Source organism: Telopea speciosissima, chromosome 11 (genome assembly GCF_018873765.1).
Source record: "Telopea speciosissima isolate NSW1024214 ecotype Mountain lineage chromosome 11, Tspe_v1, whole genome shotgun sequence".
Classification (NCBI taxonomy): domain Eukaryota; kingdom Viridiplantae; phylum Streptophyta; class Magnoliopsida; order Proteales; family Proteaceae; genus Telopea; species Telopea speciosissima.
In genome coordinates this window covers 55,796,173-55,817,292 of record NC_057926.1, presented here as the reverse complement: position 1 = coordinate 55,817,292, position 21,120 = coordinate 55,796,173, and the positions used below count along the sequence as shown (strand labels likewise).

General features: G+C 37.4%; 1 protein-coding gene and 1 long non-coding RNA gene across 2 annotated transcripts; one reads left to right on the top strand and one right to left on the bottom strand.

Annotated features, from left to right (window-relative positions):
* Positions 1 to 145: 145 nt before the first annotated feature.
* LOC122646533 lies at positions 146 to 17,785 on the bottom strand. Its single transcript, XR_006330640.1, has 3 exons — positions 17,633 to 17,785; positions 13,612 to 13,615; positions 146 to 163 (listed from the first exon to the last, which is right to left on the bottom strand). It is a non-coding gene; the product is annotated as an uncharacterized LOC122646533 (long non-coding RNA).
* On the top strand, positions 11,425 to 11,978 carry LOC122646532 (E3 ubiquitin-protein ligase RHA2A-like). The gene has a single exon (XM_043840104.1). It carries the CDS (start codon positions 11,426 to 11,428, stop codon positions 11,966 to 11,968), a length of 543 nt encoding a protein of 180 aa, XP_043696039.1. The 5' UTR covers position 11,425; the 3' UTR covers positions 11,969 to 11,978.
* Positions 17,786 to 21,120: the final 3,335 nt, after the last annotated feature.

The following is a 21,120-nucleotide window of genomic DNA, read 5'->3' as shown; positions in this document are numbered from 1 at the left end:
AGAGAGAGGACAGCACCGCCACCCACGTGCCCAGCCTTTTCCTTTATCTATAATTTGCATGATAATAATGGGCGAATGTATTTTTGATGAACCAGAAATTAGGGTAAGAGATCACTAGATGGAAGCATAGGTGATTCTAGAAGACTTTGTGAACTTAATTGAGCTAAATCTGTTGGAATGTGTTTTCCTTCACTTACCATGGAAAGAAAATCCCTTAATCCACGGGTTATTCTGATAATTGGATGAGATTCTTAGAATAATGCCAAGGGCATTTTGGATTTCAGACAATAGGGAGTAGGAGGGAATAATGACACCCGAATGGTTAGACTCTCTTCATCCACGATAAGTGTCTCTTGGCATTTGGTAGTAGTAGATGATGTGATCCTAGGTTTCAGCTTTACTAATTGGACTTTTTTACCCAAGCATGAGAACATCCTCAAAAAGTTCTCTTTCACCTAAGGTGAAGGGTTCACCCACAAATCTAAGGCCATCATCACTCCTATATGTTGACACACTTCGAAATGCCAGTCACCACCCATCCAAACCCAATGATGTCCATCATTCTTCCTTCACCGTGGTTAAAGAAAACTAGTTCTACTCAAAAAGCCATATTAAGTTGCATAAAGAAAACTGGGTCTAACTCAAAAAGCCATATTGAGTGTTTAGGGTATAGTAACTACATACTCACCCTAGTTCATCTGGCATATTTTATATAGGTGTTACTGGTTATAATGGAAGTATGCATTTCCATCCAAATATCTGCCTTGTATTTGGTGGTTTAGATGTGCCCAATTTTCTGGTCAGGTAAATCCTCAAAGTCCTTGCTCACATGTCAAATTTTAGTATAAATAGTGGGTCACGTGGTAAAATAAAGTTTTAAAAATTCAGGACTGTCAAGTGGTTGCACACAAATGGATGGATTACCAAGAAGGTGCATGTCAACATAGAGGCGGTAATTTAATTGATTAGGCTCTTAAATTTGACATATTGCTAATAAAGACCATGTCCATTCTATCTAACACCAACATTACCAAAACATCCTTCCATCTGAGAAAGCCTTTCTTAGATGGACCACACAAAGGTCATTTCATAAAAGGCAATCTGCATGGAGGTTGGATAGAAACAACAGTAGATGCTAGTTTTGTTATTGGTGAATCCTTATCTCAGTCTAATCCAAGATGTACTGTTCACTTTCCTCTAACATCGGCAGAGCAGTTTTTGGGGGGTCATTTATATTGGGGACAAATTTGAATTATCGAGGATTAGGGTTTCTTTATAATGTAATGCGTCAACCGCTATATATAGGAGTGATCTCACAAAAAAGACAGGGTATTAAGGTTTTGTAATTTCTCATCAGAACAGTAGAAGATTTGATTTATCGCTTGGCCTTAGACGTAGCCATCTTAGGTCAACCATGTAAATCATTATGTTTTCTGTGTGCGATTCTAACTCTTTCTTTTTTACTTTTGCAATCATTTTTCTATTAAATTGTTAATTCTTAATAAGTTTGTAACAAAAGAACTAACAGAAATGACAAAACTCAAATTCCAAAGGAAAGAGAGATGCAGAGAGGGTAAGGTTTTGCTGCCAAATTAAGGATGTGAGAGTGTGTCCTCTTTGGCCCTTCCTCCAACAGAGCAGAGCAGATAAACACAGGTTGGGTTGAAGGACCTCTCTCTCTACACCCACACCCACAAGCCTTGTTTGTCTTGTTCTTTCTGTTTCTGAGCTGACGCCTACATGGTCCATTCTTAGAAATCATCATAAAACACAGCCATCACTTGCGCCATTGGGACTCTGCTTAGATTTTGGTTCAATTTACAAGTTATTTCTTTTGATAAAATAACAAGTTTCTTCAATTCGTCCTAGTTTTCAGATCACAATACACCTCATCGTCAAAGCTTCTAGAGCTTAATTTGTTTTTGAAAGCCCATCTGTGTTTTAACTCTTTTCTTATTTCATCATCAAAGCTTCCAGAATTTTGGTTTCTGTCTCCCAAGTCCTAACTTCTAATCCACTTGCAGCACAGATAACATAGAATTATGGGGCGGTTGGCGGAATGACCCTCCTGCCCCCTGAGTGGCAGATTCATATGCGCTGCGACACAGAGAACATTCTCTTTACAATTAATGCTTTATATTGAAGTCTTTTTTTTATTTTCAACTCTTGTTAAATAGTAAACATATCTAACCAAGAAGTATGAAATATTATAGAACCACTGGATTACTTGTTCTACTTGTTCATTAATTTGTCTCTCCATCTTCCTACCAACTCTAGTAGGTTCAATTCAACTAGGAAGGTTTTCTGGCATAGAATCTAACCATTCCCAATAGTCCCTATGCGTTGGAACTTCTGCAAGGGTGATATGGCACCGTTCGATTAATGTGCGAGAGTGATATGACAGCGCTCAACCAATGTGTCAGGATCATATGGCACTGCTCGACCAATATGTCAGGGTCATATAATACCGCTCGACCAATATGTAAGGATGAGATGGCACCACTCAACCAATGTGTGAGGGTGCTTCAATATTACACAATACACCTTGTTTTTATTCTTTGGTGAAATAAATTGGGCAAACTATATTGGGATTTTCTTTTGTTCTCCTTACAAATTATTATGAGAAAAATGACCTTAATACTTAATAATTGGAAAGTTCCCACAGTTGACATGATTTATGAGAGATATGATCTTAATACTTAATTGGAGTCCCACAATAGTTTACATGATTTATTTCTAACTTTGCTTCCCTAGTGTATGATTGAGCCTCAATATTCAAAAATCTGAGAGAAGATATAAACTGTGGGACTCCCATAAATAGCAAAATTTTAATGAAAGATTACTTGTCTAAATTTATCTCTCACTGGATATTTCGATTTGTCTGTAATTCTAAGATATGTGATATTCCCATTGAAATTTTTTTGATAATATACTTTTTTCTTGGGAAATCTCTCTCTTCGGGATTTTGATGTTCCATCCTTTTATTAATTGTTTTGTTTCTCTTGTTTGGGGTTCGCCCTTGGACAACAAGTTTGGCTATTTTTTTTTGGTTTCTCTGCTCTTTATTTTAATATATTTTTTATTCATAAAAAAAAGAAGAATATAACAGAATATAAACCTAATATTCCATGCAAGAATTTCTTAATATTGCACACATCGATGACCAAACTATCATCAATAAAGAAAATCAAATAATTGTGACTTTTTAATCATCAAACTTTGACTCATGACTTTATCATGAGATACAATAAGGATACCGACGAGGACGACGATGATGATATAGATGGTACTTGTAATACATATATAATATATATTATGTAAAGGTACGCTAGTACCCCTTTTTCTCTCTCTCTCTCTCTCTCTCTCTCTCACATGAAATGGTCTCTCTATCCCTTATTTAGAAAACCTTTTTGTCACCCCCTCATTAATTGGTGCGTTTCCTATGCCACTTGCTTAGAGAACCTTCTCCATATGTAATTTGAATAATAGAAAATAAAATATCTTTGCAAATTCTAACAACTAAGATGACAAACGATAAAAACAATGATAATAATAATGATGAAGGTTGTGATTAGTGAATTGCTTATAAAATGTATAGAGTTTGAATTGGAGATAAAAATTTAGAGGGAGAGGTGGGGGTGGGGAAGTGTAAAGTAAATTGACTAATTGAGGAGGGTATGATTTATAACAGAAAATAAATTTTTTTTTGGGGTCTTAAGATAATCAGATAATCTGGGTATGAATCTAATTTATAATTGAGTTTGAACATGGATTAGTTTTTCAAGATCCATTGAATATTGTTTGGATCCCATGGACCAATTGACAGCCAAAGTTGATGAATAAAGTGCAAAAAAAAGAAAGTTTTGAGGGTCCAAGCGGAGTAGCTGGCAATTAAGACTTTGAGAATAAAAAGCAAGCAAGATAAGGTGCAACAGTGGCATTATATCAAACATCTTATATAGGGATGTAAACGGATCGGATTTGGCTCGGATAGTGCTATATCCGCATCCGCATCCGATTAGCTATCGGACGGATTCGGATAGTGCTAAACAGATACGGACACGGATACGGATCGGATATTTTATCCATTTACATGTAAATATAGCTTTTCGGATAGCAATAGCCTATCCGTATCCGCATCCGTTTAGCTTTCGGACGGATTCGGATAGTGCTAAATGGATACGGACACGGATACGGAAACGGATTTCGACTATTCATTTACATCCCTTCTTATATAATGAAAAGAGAATAAAAAAATAGAGGTTAGTGAGAAGTAGTTAAGGTCGGTGGATACGCAATCTCTTTTGGGGAAGATAATCCTCTTTATTATAATGTGTTCTTCTATCATTTGCTTCTCATCTTTACTTTATTTGGATAAAAACCTTCTATTATAAGTGTTCTTCATCATTTGCTTCTATTATAAGCTTTTCTTGATTAATTTATTGTTACAACTGAGACCTAAGATCACGCCTAAATCTCACTTATTTGTTCTTCTATCTCTTTCAGTCTTTATATCAAACATCTTTCATACACTTTTGAATTCTGTTTTTTGTCTTTCTTTGAATAAATAATCCAAATATTTAGTCATTTTCACCAGCACCCATAATGGTGGCATTGATCCCAAGTCCAAACGTTACTCCTTCTTTCATTGTCAATTTGAAATTAATTTAATCTTAATAGTTGTTGACTGGTTGTGGTTGGTATAAGGACCACGATGACAAGCTTCATAACATAAAAATAATTTATTCTATTAATCCCTCCATCCTCTTCATCTTCTTCTTATAAATAATTTATGGGATTACTTTTAGATTTTGGATGGGTTGGTCATATCTCATGTCATATCCAATAAGTGTGTGGATTGTCCACATGTAAAGTGTCTTAATATAATTCATCTAATTAAGCTCAATTTTTCACCCTTTGTTAGGTATTCATTCTTTCCTTCTTGGTGCCACTCATTGAAATTTCAAAATTTTGATCAAGTTGAGTGACCTATTCTCCTACTTTCGTCCTCTTTTATTCCCTTCTCGAGTTGAGATTTCGTGCACGTACGTTTCAGGTGTCAACACTTGTCATTTTTGCTTACATAAGTATTCTTCTTCAATCCTTCAATCTTTAAATCTTTAAATCTTTAAATCTTTAAATGATAGTAAATGAGACAGGTGTTGACACTTGAAGCATACATTTAGGTGAATGTATATGCAGAGGATCTGAATTCAAAATAAGTTGAACTATCCTAATCTTTTCAATGGATCAAGTGAGTGACCTATTCTCAGACTTTGGACTTTCATTTTTTTTTTGGCACGAAAAACCCCGCAAGCGAGGCGATATATTAGGGCCTAAACGGCAAAAGGAAAGTTACAATATTGAGGAGATCCTCTGGAAATGAAGATTTCCATAAACCCAAATAAGGGTAGCACAACGCCCACTTAGAGATATTGTGGGCCACAAACATTGTCATCTCTACCTACAAAAGAGAAAGAGATAAACTCAAAGCGTGAAGAAATAAGCATTAAATCCATCATACTTGTTATATTTGTTTGGGAATAAAATTCGAGAAGTGAGATGGCAAAAGGGATCTTTTTATCACATGGATCTGCTCATGTGCTAATAAGAATAGGGCTACGAGCGTGCTAATTATGTGAATAGGGCTATGAGCGAAACCGGATTACCTGCCTCGCTCACTCTCATTAATTTGGGGGGTGAAGGATGAGGATTTTATATCATTTGGGTCATAGGTAAGGATAAGAGGTTTATTCCAAAGCCTCTCCATGTGTTTACTCACTTAATGATATAGAATAAAAAGAAGTACATGATATCAATGTGTTATGTGTACTTTCTTCTCACAATCTCTCTCCTCTCTCCTCATTAAATAAGTGAATTTTCTTCATTCTATTCATTAACTATACCATTTCGCTATTTGGCATGTAAGATCATGGCCTCCATTGATTCCAATTGAAATTGAATTGATTTTTTTTTTTCTTTTTCATACGTAAACTCCAAATAGAGTAGAACTTATAGAGGTGTTATCCTTGCAAGTTTTTTTCTTTTTTTTCTTTTTATAAAGATCATGACCTCTCAATTTAGTCTAAAATCCGCCACATGGGTTTGCTTTCAAAGTTTAAATTTGGGAATTATTTAAAAGGTGATACTTCATATGTGGGAATGTTGTGAGACGAGGCACCCTCACTGAATGAGCCCTATTTTTGTCCACTTGATTTTATAAATTGATAGATAGTCTACCCCACATGGGAGATATAATAAACTATTAATGATCCTAACCATTAAACTTATAAATAGTTTCCCCCCCTTTTTTGTGATATATCTATTTACAAGTTTTGATAAGAAACATATCTTATGCCCACTTTGTTAAGCCGTGTGAAGAGTTTATCTTCCTATTTAATCCAATGCAAAATGCTAAATCAAGTAAGTAGTATTCATCAATTTCTTTATTTCACCAAATTTTTTTGTTTTCTTGTAAAATTTTCTCTATACGTATAGAACATTTTTATTTTAAATTTTTTTTTTTATGAAAGGAAAGAAATTTATTAAGCAAAACACTAAGTACAAACAACTATACAACATATACGGTAAGTGGGGAGCAGTAACATAAAAACTTTGAAACCAGTTACGAAAGGGGATATTGGGGTTAGTCCTATAGGAAATATCAACAGACTTATCAGCTATTTTGAGACAAAAATCCAACACCTCAAGCGGCCACGGTGAAAGGGATGGAATTGGAAGAAGTCCTGGTAGCAATGTATGTGAATACCAAACTTCTTTCAGCTTCACATTTCTAAAAGTAACAAACTCAAGAGCGTTGATAATCCCAATGATTTCAGGCTCCAAAAAACTATACATATAGAACATTTAAGAATAGAATTTTATCTTGTAACATTCATGTAAGTCCTACGTTGTAATATGATTCTCACACAGGCTCCTAGTAGGGATGTAAACGGATTGGATTCGGATCGGATACGGATCGGATGTGATCGGAGTCGGATATTCCCTGATCGAATTCGGATACCTCTAAACGGATTCGGATGCGGATCGGATTCGGATTTTTGACCATCCGTTTACATCTCTGCCTTGTGTAACCCGGACCTTCCTCCCCCTAGTGGATACAATTCACTCTCAATCCATATCTCTTAGATCATGATTCTCTTTTCATCATATTCTAGAACCTATTGAATCTTAAAAAATCGTCAAAATCATTATTTATTTAATTTTTTATTATTAAGTATTCGGATTTTTTTTTGGACGGATTTTAATCGGAGTATTCGGATTATTTCCCGGATATCTCTAAACGAATACGGATGCCCCTAAACGGACACGGATGCAGATTCGGATTCGGATTTCGGTTATCCATTTACATCCCTAGCTCCTAGACCCATTTAGTTGTATTTTTTTTGTTTTTTTGTATACGGATGAGTTATATCGATATCATATTGGTTTTGAAGGTAACCGATATCCGATCCGATAAACCATGACCATAATTAGGAGTGGAAACGAAAATGATTGATGTTAAAGCTGTTGAATTGATGATCATCACCACCGATTCCATCAAAATAAACAGCTCTACGATTGGTGATGGTGGGTAACTCAACCTCACATCACGTCGAAATAAAGAAAGAAAAATAAATCACATGAAGCCAATTAAAATGAAATCCTAACTTAAGTGGTGGATAATCTGGAATCTTTGACTTTCCAGCGGGCCCAATGACCGGCCTCTTCGTCCCCACCTCTTGTTTTTTTATTTTTAATAATTTTCCGTGGTCACCTGATCTTGGGTTGGCAAATCCTAATTCTTTATTTCTCTTTTTTCGGGTAGAAATTCTTAATTTCTCATAACTGATTATAACTGATTGAGAAATGCCTTTGGAAAACTGAGTCAACAAGTGGGGTAGGTCAGGTTCATAAACAAGTGGGTGGGCCAGTTTCATGACATATTGGACCTGTCGGACCGTGTCGGATGGATTAGACGGCTGATGCCTGATAGGTGAAAAAAGATAAATTTCTTGTAAAATAAATTTTGGCAAAAGATCATGGCAAAAAAAATCCACTCCAATTCCTAAATATTTAAAAATCGAATCAGAAACCCAATAGACAAGAATTGGCGAAAACTGATCCTGATTCTGTCCGATCCAAATTAAATCGATGGAGTTTGAGATCTACAAGCCGATTCTAGGGTTTTTTAGCTAAATCGGAATTAGTCTCGATCGATCCAAAGATGATGCTTTTTGATACAAGGTGAAGATATGAGAGTTGAACCGATCGGAATCCTTATTCTCTTTCCTAAAATAATTTAAGAAAAATATTTTTTGAGCAAGGAGGGTACATTACACCTTTTCACATAGTTTTTTAAATTATTATTTCTCTCTTCTTAAAATAATTGATATAATATTATATATAAGGAGGAGCACTGTATGCCTTATGTTGAGATAGTCTTTTCTTAATAATTTAAAAGGGATAAAGAACGCCATCCGATTGCATCATACATATTGTTCCTATGTGTTCTAATACAAGGGCACATAAAATGACCATCGCATCTTCAAAACTCTAGAAAAGATCAAGATGCAATGATCATTTCACAAATCTTGTGTCAAGGCACAGAACAGCGTGTACGACACAATCGGATGGCGTTCTTTCACACAATTTAAAATGTTAAGATGGATCAAAAGACCCTGGATTGAGAATTTGAGAAGATCCATCAAAATTTGGCACTATTCAGATGATCCCTGTTAGTTTATTTAAAAATATAATGAGTGGACCAAGTGACCAGCTAAACGTTTCATGTGGTTTATAATAGAGTGGACCACCTACCAAACTCCACAACTTGGCTGCACCGTTTAATCATAAATTAAATGCAATTTGGAATTTAATGGAAAAATATTACTAGACTTATGCAATTTGAAATTTAAATTAGGATCAGATAGGAGCCACATGGGACCCATGAGTTTCATGAAAGCTTGAAAAAAGCTCCAACCCTCCAAGTCTTTTTAGGCTCTACAGTCCAGATATAGCCATCTCTCTCTCTCTCTGAAAAAAATTGAGAAAAGGAAAGAATGAAAAGAAATATGTTTTGGGCACCCTTCACTTTTACAAGGGAGGGGCCTCATCTTCTCTAATGGCTGGCCCTGATTTATCTCCATGATTTAAGAATTTATACTTGAAATGACCAAACACCCCATTGAGAACTGTAGTGTCTCACTTTTTATGGGATTCTAAATCAATTTATTTGTCAACAACTTTGTTTATTGGATCAAGTTTCCCAAATCAAGATGAAGAAAGAATCTCTTATGCCACCATATCTGACCCTTGGATTGGACTTGGGAAGGATAGGACTATGTACGGTAGGAGACGAGAGTTTAGTAATGAAACTCTCGTCCAAGAGCCCAATCATAAGATCATATTATGATGGATGAAAGATTCTCTCTCCATCCTGGGTGATAAAAAACTTTCTCCTTTATTTACTATGTACCAACTAGTAAATAACATTTTTGGGCTATGATCAATGATGGAGAAAGTGTTTCCTCAACACACGTGGAAATTCAATCACCATCCTAGGGTTCACAAACTCCTATAGAGTTTTAATATGTTCCTCAAAATACCTTCCTACATGTATTTGAAGCCTCACGGTAAATGGATTCCAATTCATTGTAGCTTTAAAACTCAATTGGTGAAATCTTTCTCAGGCTCAAGGAACTAAAAGAGCAAGAGATAAGTTTAAAATGACTCTAGGAGAAATGGTGAGGAAAGAATTGAATAGCTTAAGACTAATAATGGGTATGACTTTAGATATAACTAAATGGAGACAAATGATCCATGTAATCAATCCCATTTAGTTGTGATAAGACTGAGTTGATGATGATAATGTTTACCTAATCTATATTTGAATCTCTTGCTCTCAAATTCCTATGGTATTGGGAATGCGATCATACAACATTCTTTTTCCGAATAAAGAAAGGAAGAAAAAAGGTTATCGGAGCTATCGGGGTAGGATATTCTAGCACTTCTAGTGTCTATTTCCCTCCTTCTCACATGAAATGATCTTACTGTTCTCTTATAAAAAAAAATGTCGAATGTCAAACAAGTGCCAGACACTGACGGGTCAAATGACCTCCCGACCCTATAAGAACAGAAATGTCACCCATGTTAATGTTTCCATGCTGTCCCATTGGCCTCCACGTGCAGGAGTCACGCCCATGGGAAATATGTTAGGTACTTGATCGATATACCAAAAGCTCCGAAGCTGATGGAACGCGTTAAATCAAGCCCTTTAACCTATCCCATATTAGGCTGGCTCAATGTAACGTCCATGCACTAGAGTGGGCCTCACTAGATACATAACAGACTACCAAGCTTCCGCAGTCGTTGTCCTCGGCAACTCTCACTTTAGGCAGCATTCACTCTGGCGGTAGGTAGCTCTTTCCAAGCGGCTCCATTCTGTTCTAAGGTTTTTACCTGACGGTAGGCAGCCCTTTCTTGACGGTTTTCACTCTACTCCAAGTAGTCCTTTCCATGACTCGAATTTGTGGCGTGGTACTCAACTTTGATACCAAATGTTAGGTACTTGATCGATATACCAAAAACTCTGAAGCTAATGGAACACGTAAAATCAAACCCTTTAACCTGTCTCAGACTAGGCTAATCCAATCTACCGTTCATACACTAGAGTGAATCCCACTAGGTACATAACAAACCCAACCCCCCTCTCCCCCCTCCCCCCTCCCCCCTCCCCCATAAAAATAAAAAATTTGTAGATTGAGGGCTGTTTTAGTCATCTGGGAACTTGAACAGCGGATTTGTATAAACCACAGAGGCAGGGAGAATCACGATAAGACCCAGCAAAGATAGAGAATGGTAGGGGCGCCAGAGTAATCAAAACAAAGGAGTTTGCCCGAATCAACCATCCATAGAAAACCGTAGGAATCAGTCCACAAGGTACTTTGTCTCGTATTCTGTGAATTTCTGCAACAGCATCATATCACATAATCAAAACATACACACACAGAGAGAGGGTCCGAGCCTCCGAGAGTGAGACACAACATCCTGACATTACCGAAAAGCGGACCCGCTTGTCCTCATCTCCCTGAACCCAACCCACGTAGCGTAATGAGGTTGCGACCTGTCCTTCACGGCTTTTACCTTTCAGCTTTTGTCCCAGCCCCAGGCCCCCCACCACCCCTCTCTCTCTTTCAACTTTACAGCAGCAGCAGCAACAACAACAGCGGCCGCCTCTAGCCTATTTCTATATTAATCCTTCTTTTTTGTAGTTTTTCTTATCGATCAATCCAATTCCACAAAAACCCATTTTTCTTCCTTCCTTCCTTCCTTCCTTCCCTCAAGCAAAGGTGAGTGTGTGTGTGTGTGTGTGTGTGTGAGTGAGAGAGAGAGAGAGAGAGAGAGAGAGAGAGAGGAAGAGGAAATGGGATTGTATGGTGGTGGTCTGTATGATGTATCGTCCGATTCAATCCCTGTTCTTATGGTGGCAATCGTGGCTAACTGCGTGAGATACCTGAGATCCTTGTTTATTTGGTTACTTCAATCGGTGGGGTTATCGAGATTGGACGTGGTGGATGAGGTCGGTGATAGGTTGGTCGGTGGGGTGAGCTCTAGCTTGGCTGGACTAATAATCTTGGGTGAACAACTAAAGGCCAATCGGGTCTTTTCCTACTGTGTGAGCGAGAAAGATGGAGGCGGCGCCTGCGGTGGCGGTGGCGGTGACGGTGACGGTGACGGTGGATTTGATACGGATTGCATGGTGTGCTTGTGTAAGTTCACAAAAGGGGAGCAGGTTAGGAGGTTGGAATGTCGTCATCTGTTTCATAAGGAGTGTTTGGATGGGTGGTTCGATCAATTCCACTGGAGATGTCCTCTCTGTCGCTCCCCCTTGGTCTCCGATGAACGTCTCGCCGCTACCGAGAACCGTGTCACCAGGGATCTCATCACGTGGTTTAGAATGCAATGATCAGATGATCATGATGGTGGATGGTGATGATCAGTACTCTGTAGGTTAGGTAGGTGCCTTTTAAATTAGTGTAGAGTTTTTAATCTTTTTTGGGGAGAGGTTACGGCGGTGTAGCTGTGTTTTTCTCCTCTTTTTGTTTTTTGTTTTTTGTTTTTGTTTTTTAGTTTTTTAAGAACTCTCCTGGTTTGAAGTCTGGACCTTTAGGGCAAGACTGCAGAGTCGAGTTCTTTTTCACTGTTTGTAAATTTTTGTTTTTGTTGTTAATGTGAGTTTAGATGATGTTAATTGCTAAGGGTGTCAATTGGTACGGTTTTAAGTTATCGGCTCAGTTCTTTAACGGTTCTGGTCTTAAGGGATCAGGATGAGGATCAGAATCAAACCAATAACTTAATTGTTTACAAATAAGTTAATTGTTTACAGACCTGGTATTTAGGATTAATAAGTGATGGGTGGGTTGGTTTCGGTTCCCAATCGATTCTAAGCAGTTCTAGATTACAAAAAAAAATAAAAAAAATCCTTAATTCATGCTGCATATATTCAATTGCATTCAATTACATTATAAGAAGAAATTAATTACACATGAGATATGCAATCCACCGTTATTTTTTTTCTTTTCCTTCTAGGTCGTGGAACTAATCCATATATACTTTTTATTTTATATTCAATTAATAAGTACGAACATGGAACTAATCCATATATACTTTTTATTTTATATTTAATTAATAAGTAAGAACACTATCATTTTTATAAATTACCATTAAAAATAGTATATGAGACCAGAGGTATTTTTTAAAATTGAAAAACCAAAAAAATATATAGGGCTTGACTACCCTTATACTGATCTTTTTATACCCTCTCCACATACTCCACATAATAAATAGGGGAGCCTTCTCTATAAGGGGAGTGTAGGGGCCACGTGTGTAGGGCAGCCAATGAGAGAGTGCGTGCTGACATTTGGGGGTGAGATTTTGGATTTTTGCTTTTCATGAGGTGGGGCGGTCATTTCAACCCCATTGTGGCCCTGTGCCCCCACTGAATTTGTTTTTTAATAAATAATAGGATCAATAGGATCTACAGTAATATTTTTATCTCCTAACCCAACCCTATGGGTCCTATGTTGGCCTCCATATGGATGATTTTATTTTCAACCTCTAATTGGTTGATGATGTAGATTCCTTCTTGCATGTAGGAAATCCTCTTCAAGATAATATTTAGGATTAGGATGTAGATTTGTTCTAATTCTAATAGTTCTTAGTTGGTCTATTGGTTCCGGAATCGTTTAGAAGATCAATCACTTAATTGATACATCTAGAATCAGACCAATAACTTAAAATAATAGATTAATAACTCAACCAATAAACTATTAGATGGTTTCTTTCTGATTTCTAATGGTTTAGTCTCGATTCAATTATTGGTTCGGGTCTAAAATCGACACCCTTAAGTCAATGCATGGTAATCAATGCCGATGAGGTACCCCACCCATGTATAGATCGAATCGATACGATGATATTGACACTACCAAAAATTGCATTTACAATGCATAATGGGTGGGGGGTCCTCAGGAAAAAAGAGTCCCACAAGGCACAAACCCTGGTAAGGGTAACTCAAACGCCATTTATTTGTCAGAGTTTGAACCCACAAACGATTCTATAATAGGGTGGGACTTTTGTCTTTCATGGGATGGGGCGATCATTTTGTTTAAGCTTATGTCTGAGCGTAAGAGCTACGTTCACAAATAGGTTCTTTTTTCCTTAAAAATATTTCCCCTCTTGTCATTTGACAAATATGGTTGGCCCAATCTCACCTCGTCAATGAAACTTCACCCCTAGGACAATTTCTTAAAGAATGAGTTCAAGGAGGAAAGAATTAGAAATACCTAATTAGATTCTATAACAGGGAATTGAAATTGCATTTTTGTTGAACTTTAAGTGTCCTTTTTGATTAATTCTATGCCTGTTTCAAGTTGAAATTTGATGTGTGGATGTGGATATATCAAATCAGATGGATGGACCACCAAGATTCATCCATCTGCACTGGTAGAAAGTGGTGACAAAATCTAGATGTCACAAATAGTTGGTGACATGACACCTAGATTTAGCTAAGAATTGGGCTACCCTATACTCCCAACCAATGTTTGTGAAAATGGATTGGGCCCAACAGCACCCCAGTTGAGGTGATCCATTCTTGGCCCAAAGTCTGACCCATAGTATCTTCTATATATCAAGTACTTCTCCATCTTGCTTTGCTTCCTTGTTGCATTACTCTGTAAGCAGAAATTGCATTCTCAATTCTGTTAGAGATGAGAATATGAGATAGAAGGTGAAGGTAGTGAGGATTCTGAATCCCTTCATCAGGCTGCAGCTTAGGAAGTCTTGAAAACAGAAAGCCTTAGATAAGGTTCAGGGTTCTTCTTTTTTAGGATACTTGGGAAATTTAGGGGTTGTTTTGTAAAGCCTAAGTTTCCATGCTTGCCAACGTGGCACATAAGTTGGAATTCCATCTTTCAGCTCAATCACTGTATAGATTGGTGCCCTCTATGTCATAGGCTTGTGAGCGGTAACCCGACCTTATTGTATGACCTACCATGTATGGAATCTCTCAAGGGATGTAAATGGATAGTCAAAAATCCAAATTCGATTTGCATCCGTATCTATTTAATTAGGAGTATTCAGAGGGTATTCGGATTTGAATTCAGATAATCGTTAACATAATCTATCTGATTCGAATATATATCCATCTAATAATAATAAAAAATTAAACAGCTGATGATTTTGAGGGTTCTTCAAGATTCAACAAATTCTAAAGAAAGAGAGACAGAGGGAAAGAGGAAAAGAACTAAGATAACTGAGGGACATGGATTGAGAGTAAATCGTATTACATGAGTTAGGGATGTAAGTGGATAGTTGAAATCCGGATTCAATTCGATTTGCATCCATTTCCATTTAGGAGTATCCATATTGATATCCTACATCTCTACTCTGGACCAATCAGTACTCACGAGAACATTATGAATGCTGACTTTTCCATTATTTTTCAAAGCATTATAATCAACATGGCCAATTTTGTTTGGATTGAGGCTTACGTATCAAGGGCGACATGGACTACATGTGGACTGTTTCTAAATGCCACGACCGCATTAAGCTGGTGTATATATAGTCCAAGCTCTTCTACTAATAGGCCTTGAATGGAGAAGTCGTACAAACTTGTGCAATAATCACAGCTTTCATGGGCCGGCCCAAGCTCAGGAAAAACCCAATGATATATTTAATGGGCCCTAGTGTTATTTAGCCCAAAACTTACAAGCTGGGCCGGACCTTCTAGAGGCCACCACTGGTGCCATCTGGTGCTTGCAAGATGAGTGGATATTATGGGGAAGTACTAAAGGGGAAAGGGATTATTCCAAGTTTGCGCCTAGATTGGGGGCAGCAGGAGCATGGGTTGCAGCTAAATTTTTCCCCTCCCTTCTTATCAGACGATAGTAATTGTCTAATTTCAGCGATTGATTTGACCCAGATCCTCAACTTTTGATTTGCAATTGATAACCTACACGTTTAGTACTAAAAGTTCTTCTGATGGAAGAACCAAAATACCCTTTACTGTTCATTGACTCCCATCCAAGCACAATGATGGTCATCACCCTGGCCCAAGCAAAATTTGGTCCTTATAATGGTAACTTATAGGAAGTAAACTACCATGGTTAAGGTAAAAGCTTTTTGAGGGTCGGGCCTCCATCATCATCTTCGATGTCCATCAGAAGGCGCTCACCTTTGAGACTGATCATATCTTTGTACAAGTATCGTCCAAGGCCCTCCAAGACCCACAGGGGAAATGGATTCCATGTGACTAGCCCTAAAGGGCTTGGACGGTACTTGTACAAGAACGTACATGATCCTCCACTTCCATTTAGGGACTCTGTGACTAATTGCGTCATTGCCACCTGTTGGGTTATTCTAGTGCAGTCCTCACCCACTTCCCCTTAGCTCTTCTTCCCCCCTCTTTTCCTTTGCCTTTGTTGAGCTGATTTTCTTGTTCCTTTTGTGAACTCTTCTTGCCCTCTTGTATGGGTTTTTCCCCTCTTTTGTTCTCTTTTCCTTTCTCTTTAAACATGAATGTTTGGATTGAATTAGTAAACCAACAAACCGTATAATATATAGTGATCTGCATCTCTACCTAGCCCACAAAGCTTCTGAGGTGGGCTCTTCACTGGTCTCTAGGCCTTCATTCAATGTTGAGATATTAGGATTTATAGAGGTATAGGGGGTTATAGTCCTGGATTTTTATCTTCTCAAGTGTGGTGCATTGCTCAGTGCACCACACTTGAGAATCCAACCGTCCACCCAATACTTGAAAAGATGAAAAGATGCCATTGCCCATGTTTTTACGGTTGGATTCTCAAATGAGGTGTACTGGGCATTGCACGTTCATGTCCTTGATACCTTCATATACTTTGGGAGCTTTCTCCACCTAATACAAGAAGGTTTTGGGACGTTGGACCCTCCAACATTGAGTATCTTTGTATTATCGTCAGGGTTAGCCTGGTACAATGTTGAACCACTCATGCCAGTGAAAACCGGAGTGGTCAACTGAACCCTAAACCTGATTTGACCAGTTTTAGAGGGTAGATTCTGGTTTTAGGCATCCCCTCCTCCATCCATTAGGTTTTCGAAACGATGGTCAAAGTGGAGGGCTTGACGCATGTAACAGTAAAAGATTCCCATGTTGGCCAACTGCCCAAGTAGGAACGATACTGCTTCCATATTCCAATCGTCTGCAGTGACGTTATCATGGAGTTTCTTTGCTTTTTTGGTTCTAAATTGAATGATTCTCAGAAGGAAAAACAAGTAAAATGTTTTTGAGTTAAAAGGAAAAAAAAAGGGGGGGTGGGGATTGGTAACTTCTATAGCCTTCAAGGCTGTGCGTTTCAAATTCAATCTTTCTTTGGAAGACGGTTACACGGAACTGGGGAGAGTTGTCACCAATCATATGGCAGTAGCCGTTATAACCATTTACCGTACTCCCTTTTCCCATGATTTCTTTCTATAAATAGGGTGTAGAAGGATGCCCAAACCAAGCCATTCATTCCCAACTCCTTCAAAACTCTCTCTCTCTCTTTCTCATTTAGGAGGAAAGTGGAGGCACTGGTGATGCTAATGACAGAAGATAGAGAGCACAGATGATGAAATGCATGGATGTCTGCATCTCAATCTTTTGTGCTCTCTATGCTCCTGTCATCACCTTCAGCCCTCACCTTCTACTTCTCTACTTCTTACCACCCTCCACTCCATAATCCTCTCTCTCTCTCTCTCTCTCTCTCTCTGTGTGGGTGCTCCTTGTAAAGGATTATATCGATCTGTTTGGATTTAGGTCCAGTACCCACGTAAGGGACAGGACAGAGGTGGCACAGGTGATGTTGTTGACAGAAGATAGAGAGCACAGATGATGAAATGCATGGGAAGTCTGCATCTCACTCCTTTGTGCTCACTATGCTTCTGTCATCACCTTCAACCCCTCCCCTTCAAATGCCTACTTTGATTTGTTTACCACTTTGTATTTTCTTTTCATTTTTGCAGGTTGAACTACTCTCAATTATGGTTTCTCATTGTGAAATTATGAAAGCAAATTACATTCTGGGTTGAAATCAGACTTAGGTTTTGGTTTTTGAACATCTTAAATATCTCCAATCCAACCAGGCACTAATTGCATGGGGGAGGTGCTGAATGAGTTTGTTCATTCATGCTTCAATCATTTTTGGTATTCTTGTTATTGGAGGTTTTGAATTCAAGGAGGCCAACCTGTAATAAACATGTGAAAGTGGATTAAAATATAGACCTTTTAAACTGTACTTGAAAGAGTATTGTTTGTTTTATATTATCTTGTTTTGTAAGCAAGAAAAGAAGTGAGATTTGGGCGTTTTTCAAGTTAGGGTTTTTGGGGAGAGTTCTTTTTGTGACTTTTGGGTGTTCTTGAGAGATCTCTGTTGTATTTTCTTCAATTACATAGTGAATCATTTTCATCTTTGCCAGTGGATGTAGCACTTCATAGTGGTGTGTGTGAATCACGTTAAATCTCTGTGTCATCTTTACTCTGTTTTCTTCACGTTTCTTGGTGTTTTCGTTAACAGAAATAAATATTCAACTCTTGATGAGCAAAACAAATACCTTTTCTGAAATGTTATTTTATTTTGGGATTGTGGTTCTATTTCTTGGGGTTGTATCTGCAGTTTATAAAGATATCTTTCTTACTTGTCTTAGCTCAAATTTCAGAGAGAGGTTGAATTTTTAGGAAGATGGTTCTTTATAACTCTCTCCAAACCCCGCAGTGGTGGAAGCATGGTGCACTCACCCTTTCTATGTTTCCTTGTGCCATTGCTTTTTTTTTTTTGGGGGGGGGGGGGGGTGTTGGTGATGTGGCTTGAACTTAACCGGTTTTTCTTCTTCTTTTTGTGATGGGATGAGCCGATCTTCTTCAGTGAGGTGTAGATGATTTTGGTTTGGGTTTCATTGATCTTTTAATTTTTTTTGGGATGTACTTAAAGGGGTCCTACAGTACAAGAGAGAGGAGAGGGGAGGGAGGGGTGACTTTTAATTTAATTTATTTTTTTGTACATTTGTCAAGAAATAACTGGTATGCTGAAGATTTTTGCCAAAGTTTTGGTACAGGTACTTATCTATTGCAAAGGGTTTCTTGGTATATATATATATGGTAAAAGTTTTGGTACAGGTACCTATCTATGGCAAAATCTCTCTCTCTCTCTCTCTCTCTCTCTCTTTCTATATATATATATATATGTATACCATATAACTTCCATGATCTGCACATCTTGTTGTGCCACATGGAAGGATGATGTGCAATTTTTTACCTTGTGTGTTATTCAGAAAATTATATGGTCTGTTAAATTTTCAGCCACACATTCAATCATTTACCACCTATGTATGTCCATCCATCCACTTGGTAGTCAATGTTTTAACTCTTTTTTATTTTTCCATAAGGAAAACTCTATTGAGTTGAACTTTGCATATGAGCAGGGGGAAAGGTCTATCTGTACGGCTATCAAATTTCAGCCTCATTTAAATTGCCTCGTGATAAGAAATGATGATGGTGTTTTTTGATGAAGCTTTCTGACTATAATGTCATCGGAGAAGAAGAAGAAGAAGTTTTACAAACCATTATGACACTATTATCAACCACCCCATCTCAAAAAAAAAAAAAATAAATAAATAAAAGAAGTTTGGCCTATTCTAAAGGATAATTTTACTCCATTGCGTTTGGTTATGGAGCATCAGAACTAGCGCGGGACCAATGAGAGTGTGCGCAGAAGCATCAACAGGAGTAGAATTTCCACCTTTTATGGGAGTGGGGCGGTCATTTCGCACCCCTCTGCATCTAGACGCAAAGGCCACACTGCCTTCAAGGATTCTTTTTCCTTTTATTTTATTTAATTAGAAATTTTGTATTTCAGGTTCTCCTTTCCTCTTTCTTGAGTTACAAATTGTATAATGAATAAGAATAAAAGTTGAGATGGTTCCAACCTTGTAACTTTCAACTTTTTTGATATTTAAGTAAATTGCAAAGGACAGCTAAATACTTTTTTTTTTTGGATTGGTAATATCAATTTATTGTAAAAGGCAACACAAAAAACTGTACAAGAAATATTAGCATAAGGACGGATGATATGACTATTTCTAACAGTTGGATAGAAGACGTTCTGGTTTGGATGGATCATATGTCAAATCTTAAAATTTAATTGAATCAAATAACCTCCTGGGTATTAGCACGCATATCCATTTATGTCCATGCACATCTCTCGACAACACTGACCCATATATAGCCTTGAAGTTTCAAATTTTTGTTTTGTCACATAGTAAACACTTTTTTGACTAAAACTTAACATGTAAGCATGGGACTAGGGGTCTACCTGTATACAAAATTTGAACCTTATTTGATATACCACGCGGCAATTATTAGCATTTGAAATGGCATGTAAGAAAGATTTCAACTGTTTAGGGATGGGCTCCCATTGAGATGATTCAACCCCACTGACAATGATGATACAATGCATTTTTTTTAAGAGGAGGATGAAAGGCTGTGCATAATACATATAGATGAGGACTTGATCGCACTTCATCTATTAGCACTCCTAGACCCAAGTGATCTCTTCCATTTGAGATCAGTTCACACCATGGTTGGAAAACCAGGTTTTTTTTACTCGATTTGTCTTTTAAAAAAAACCTGATGATTCAGTCTTGTCAAACCTAGTCAAGGTGAATTATGTTTTTTTTTTTTTTAATATAATAAATATGTATACTTTACTAAAAAATCAGAAAAATACAGAAAAATATGGAAAAACCAAGGAAGAAAAATAAAATCAAGGAATCACAAATCAATGCATTTTGAGTTTATGCTGTTCAACAAGAGAAGGGAGGCGAGAAGTTGATGGTTCTTAGTGTTTTAGAATACAAATTTACTATTTTACTCAACTCAGTTTCTAAGTGTTACGGCTTTATATATGGTTATTTGAAAATGACTAAACTCACCAAGTTCGTCATGACTCGGATAAAATTAATACTGAGTTTTATTTGACTTGGACGATATATAACCGATTCTTGTCATTTTTTACCCTAACCTAATCTACACGACACTTGATCATGTTTTCCAAAATTTAGACTCGACTCAGGTGACTCCGGCACATTCAAAACTCGATATTTTTCCAACTATGGTTCAACTTTTTTTGGTAATATTATATTGGTCATCAATATAATTAATACCCCTAACGAAACAGTACATAATTGATTTTCTATGGGAAATGTTGTGGAGCAAGTAGATTGAACTTGTGCAATGAAGACCAATAAATGCATTTTTTGAGGGAAGGGGGAAAAGGCAATGCACATTGATGAAATGCTACAGAGTGGATCGAGTAAATTCTACTTAATTAACAAATTATTCTTAGGGTCAACGTTCTTTATAGGGAGCGTGGCCCTTACGTGTGCATTGGCATCATGGGGCATATCAAGGGTATATGAGTCTTTCTCTCTCAAGATTGCTTGTGCTTAAAATCTTGAGATATACAATCACACTAAATATGGCAAGCCAAATCCGATCTCTCACATATGATATGGAATTATCTCTTGGAAGGCAACTCAGTGGATCTCTTC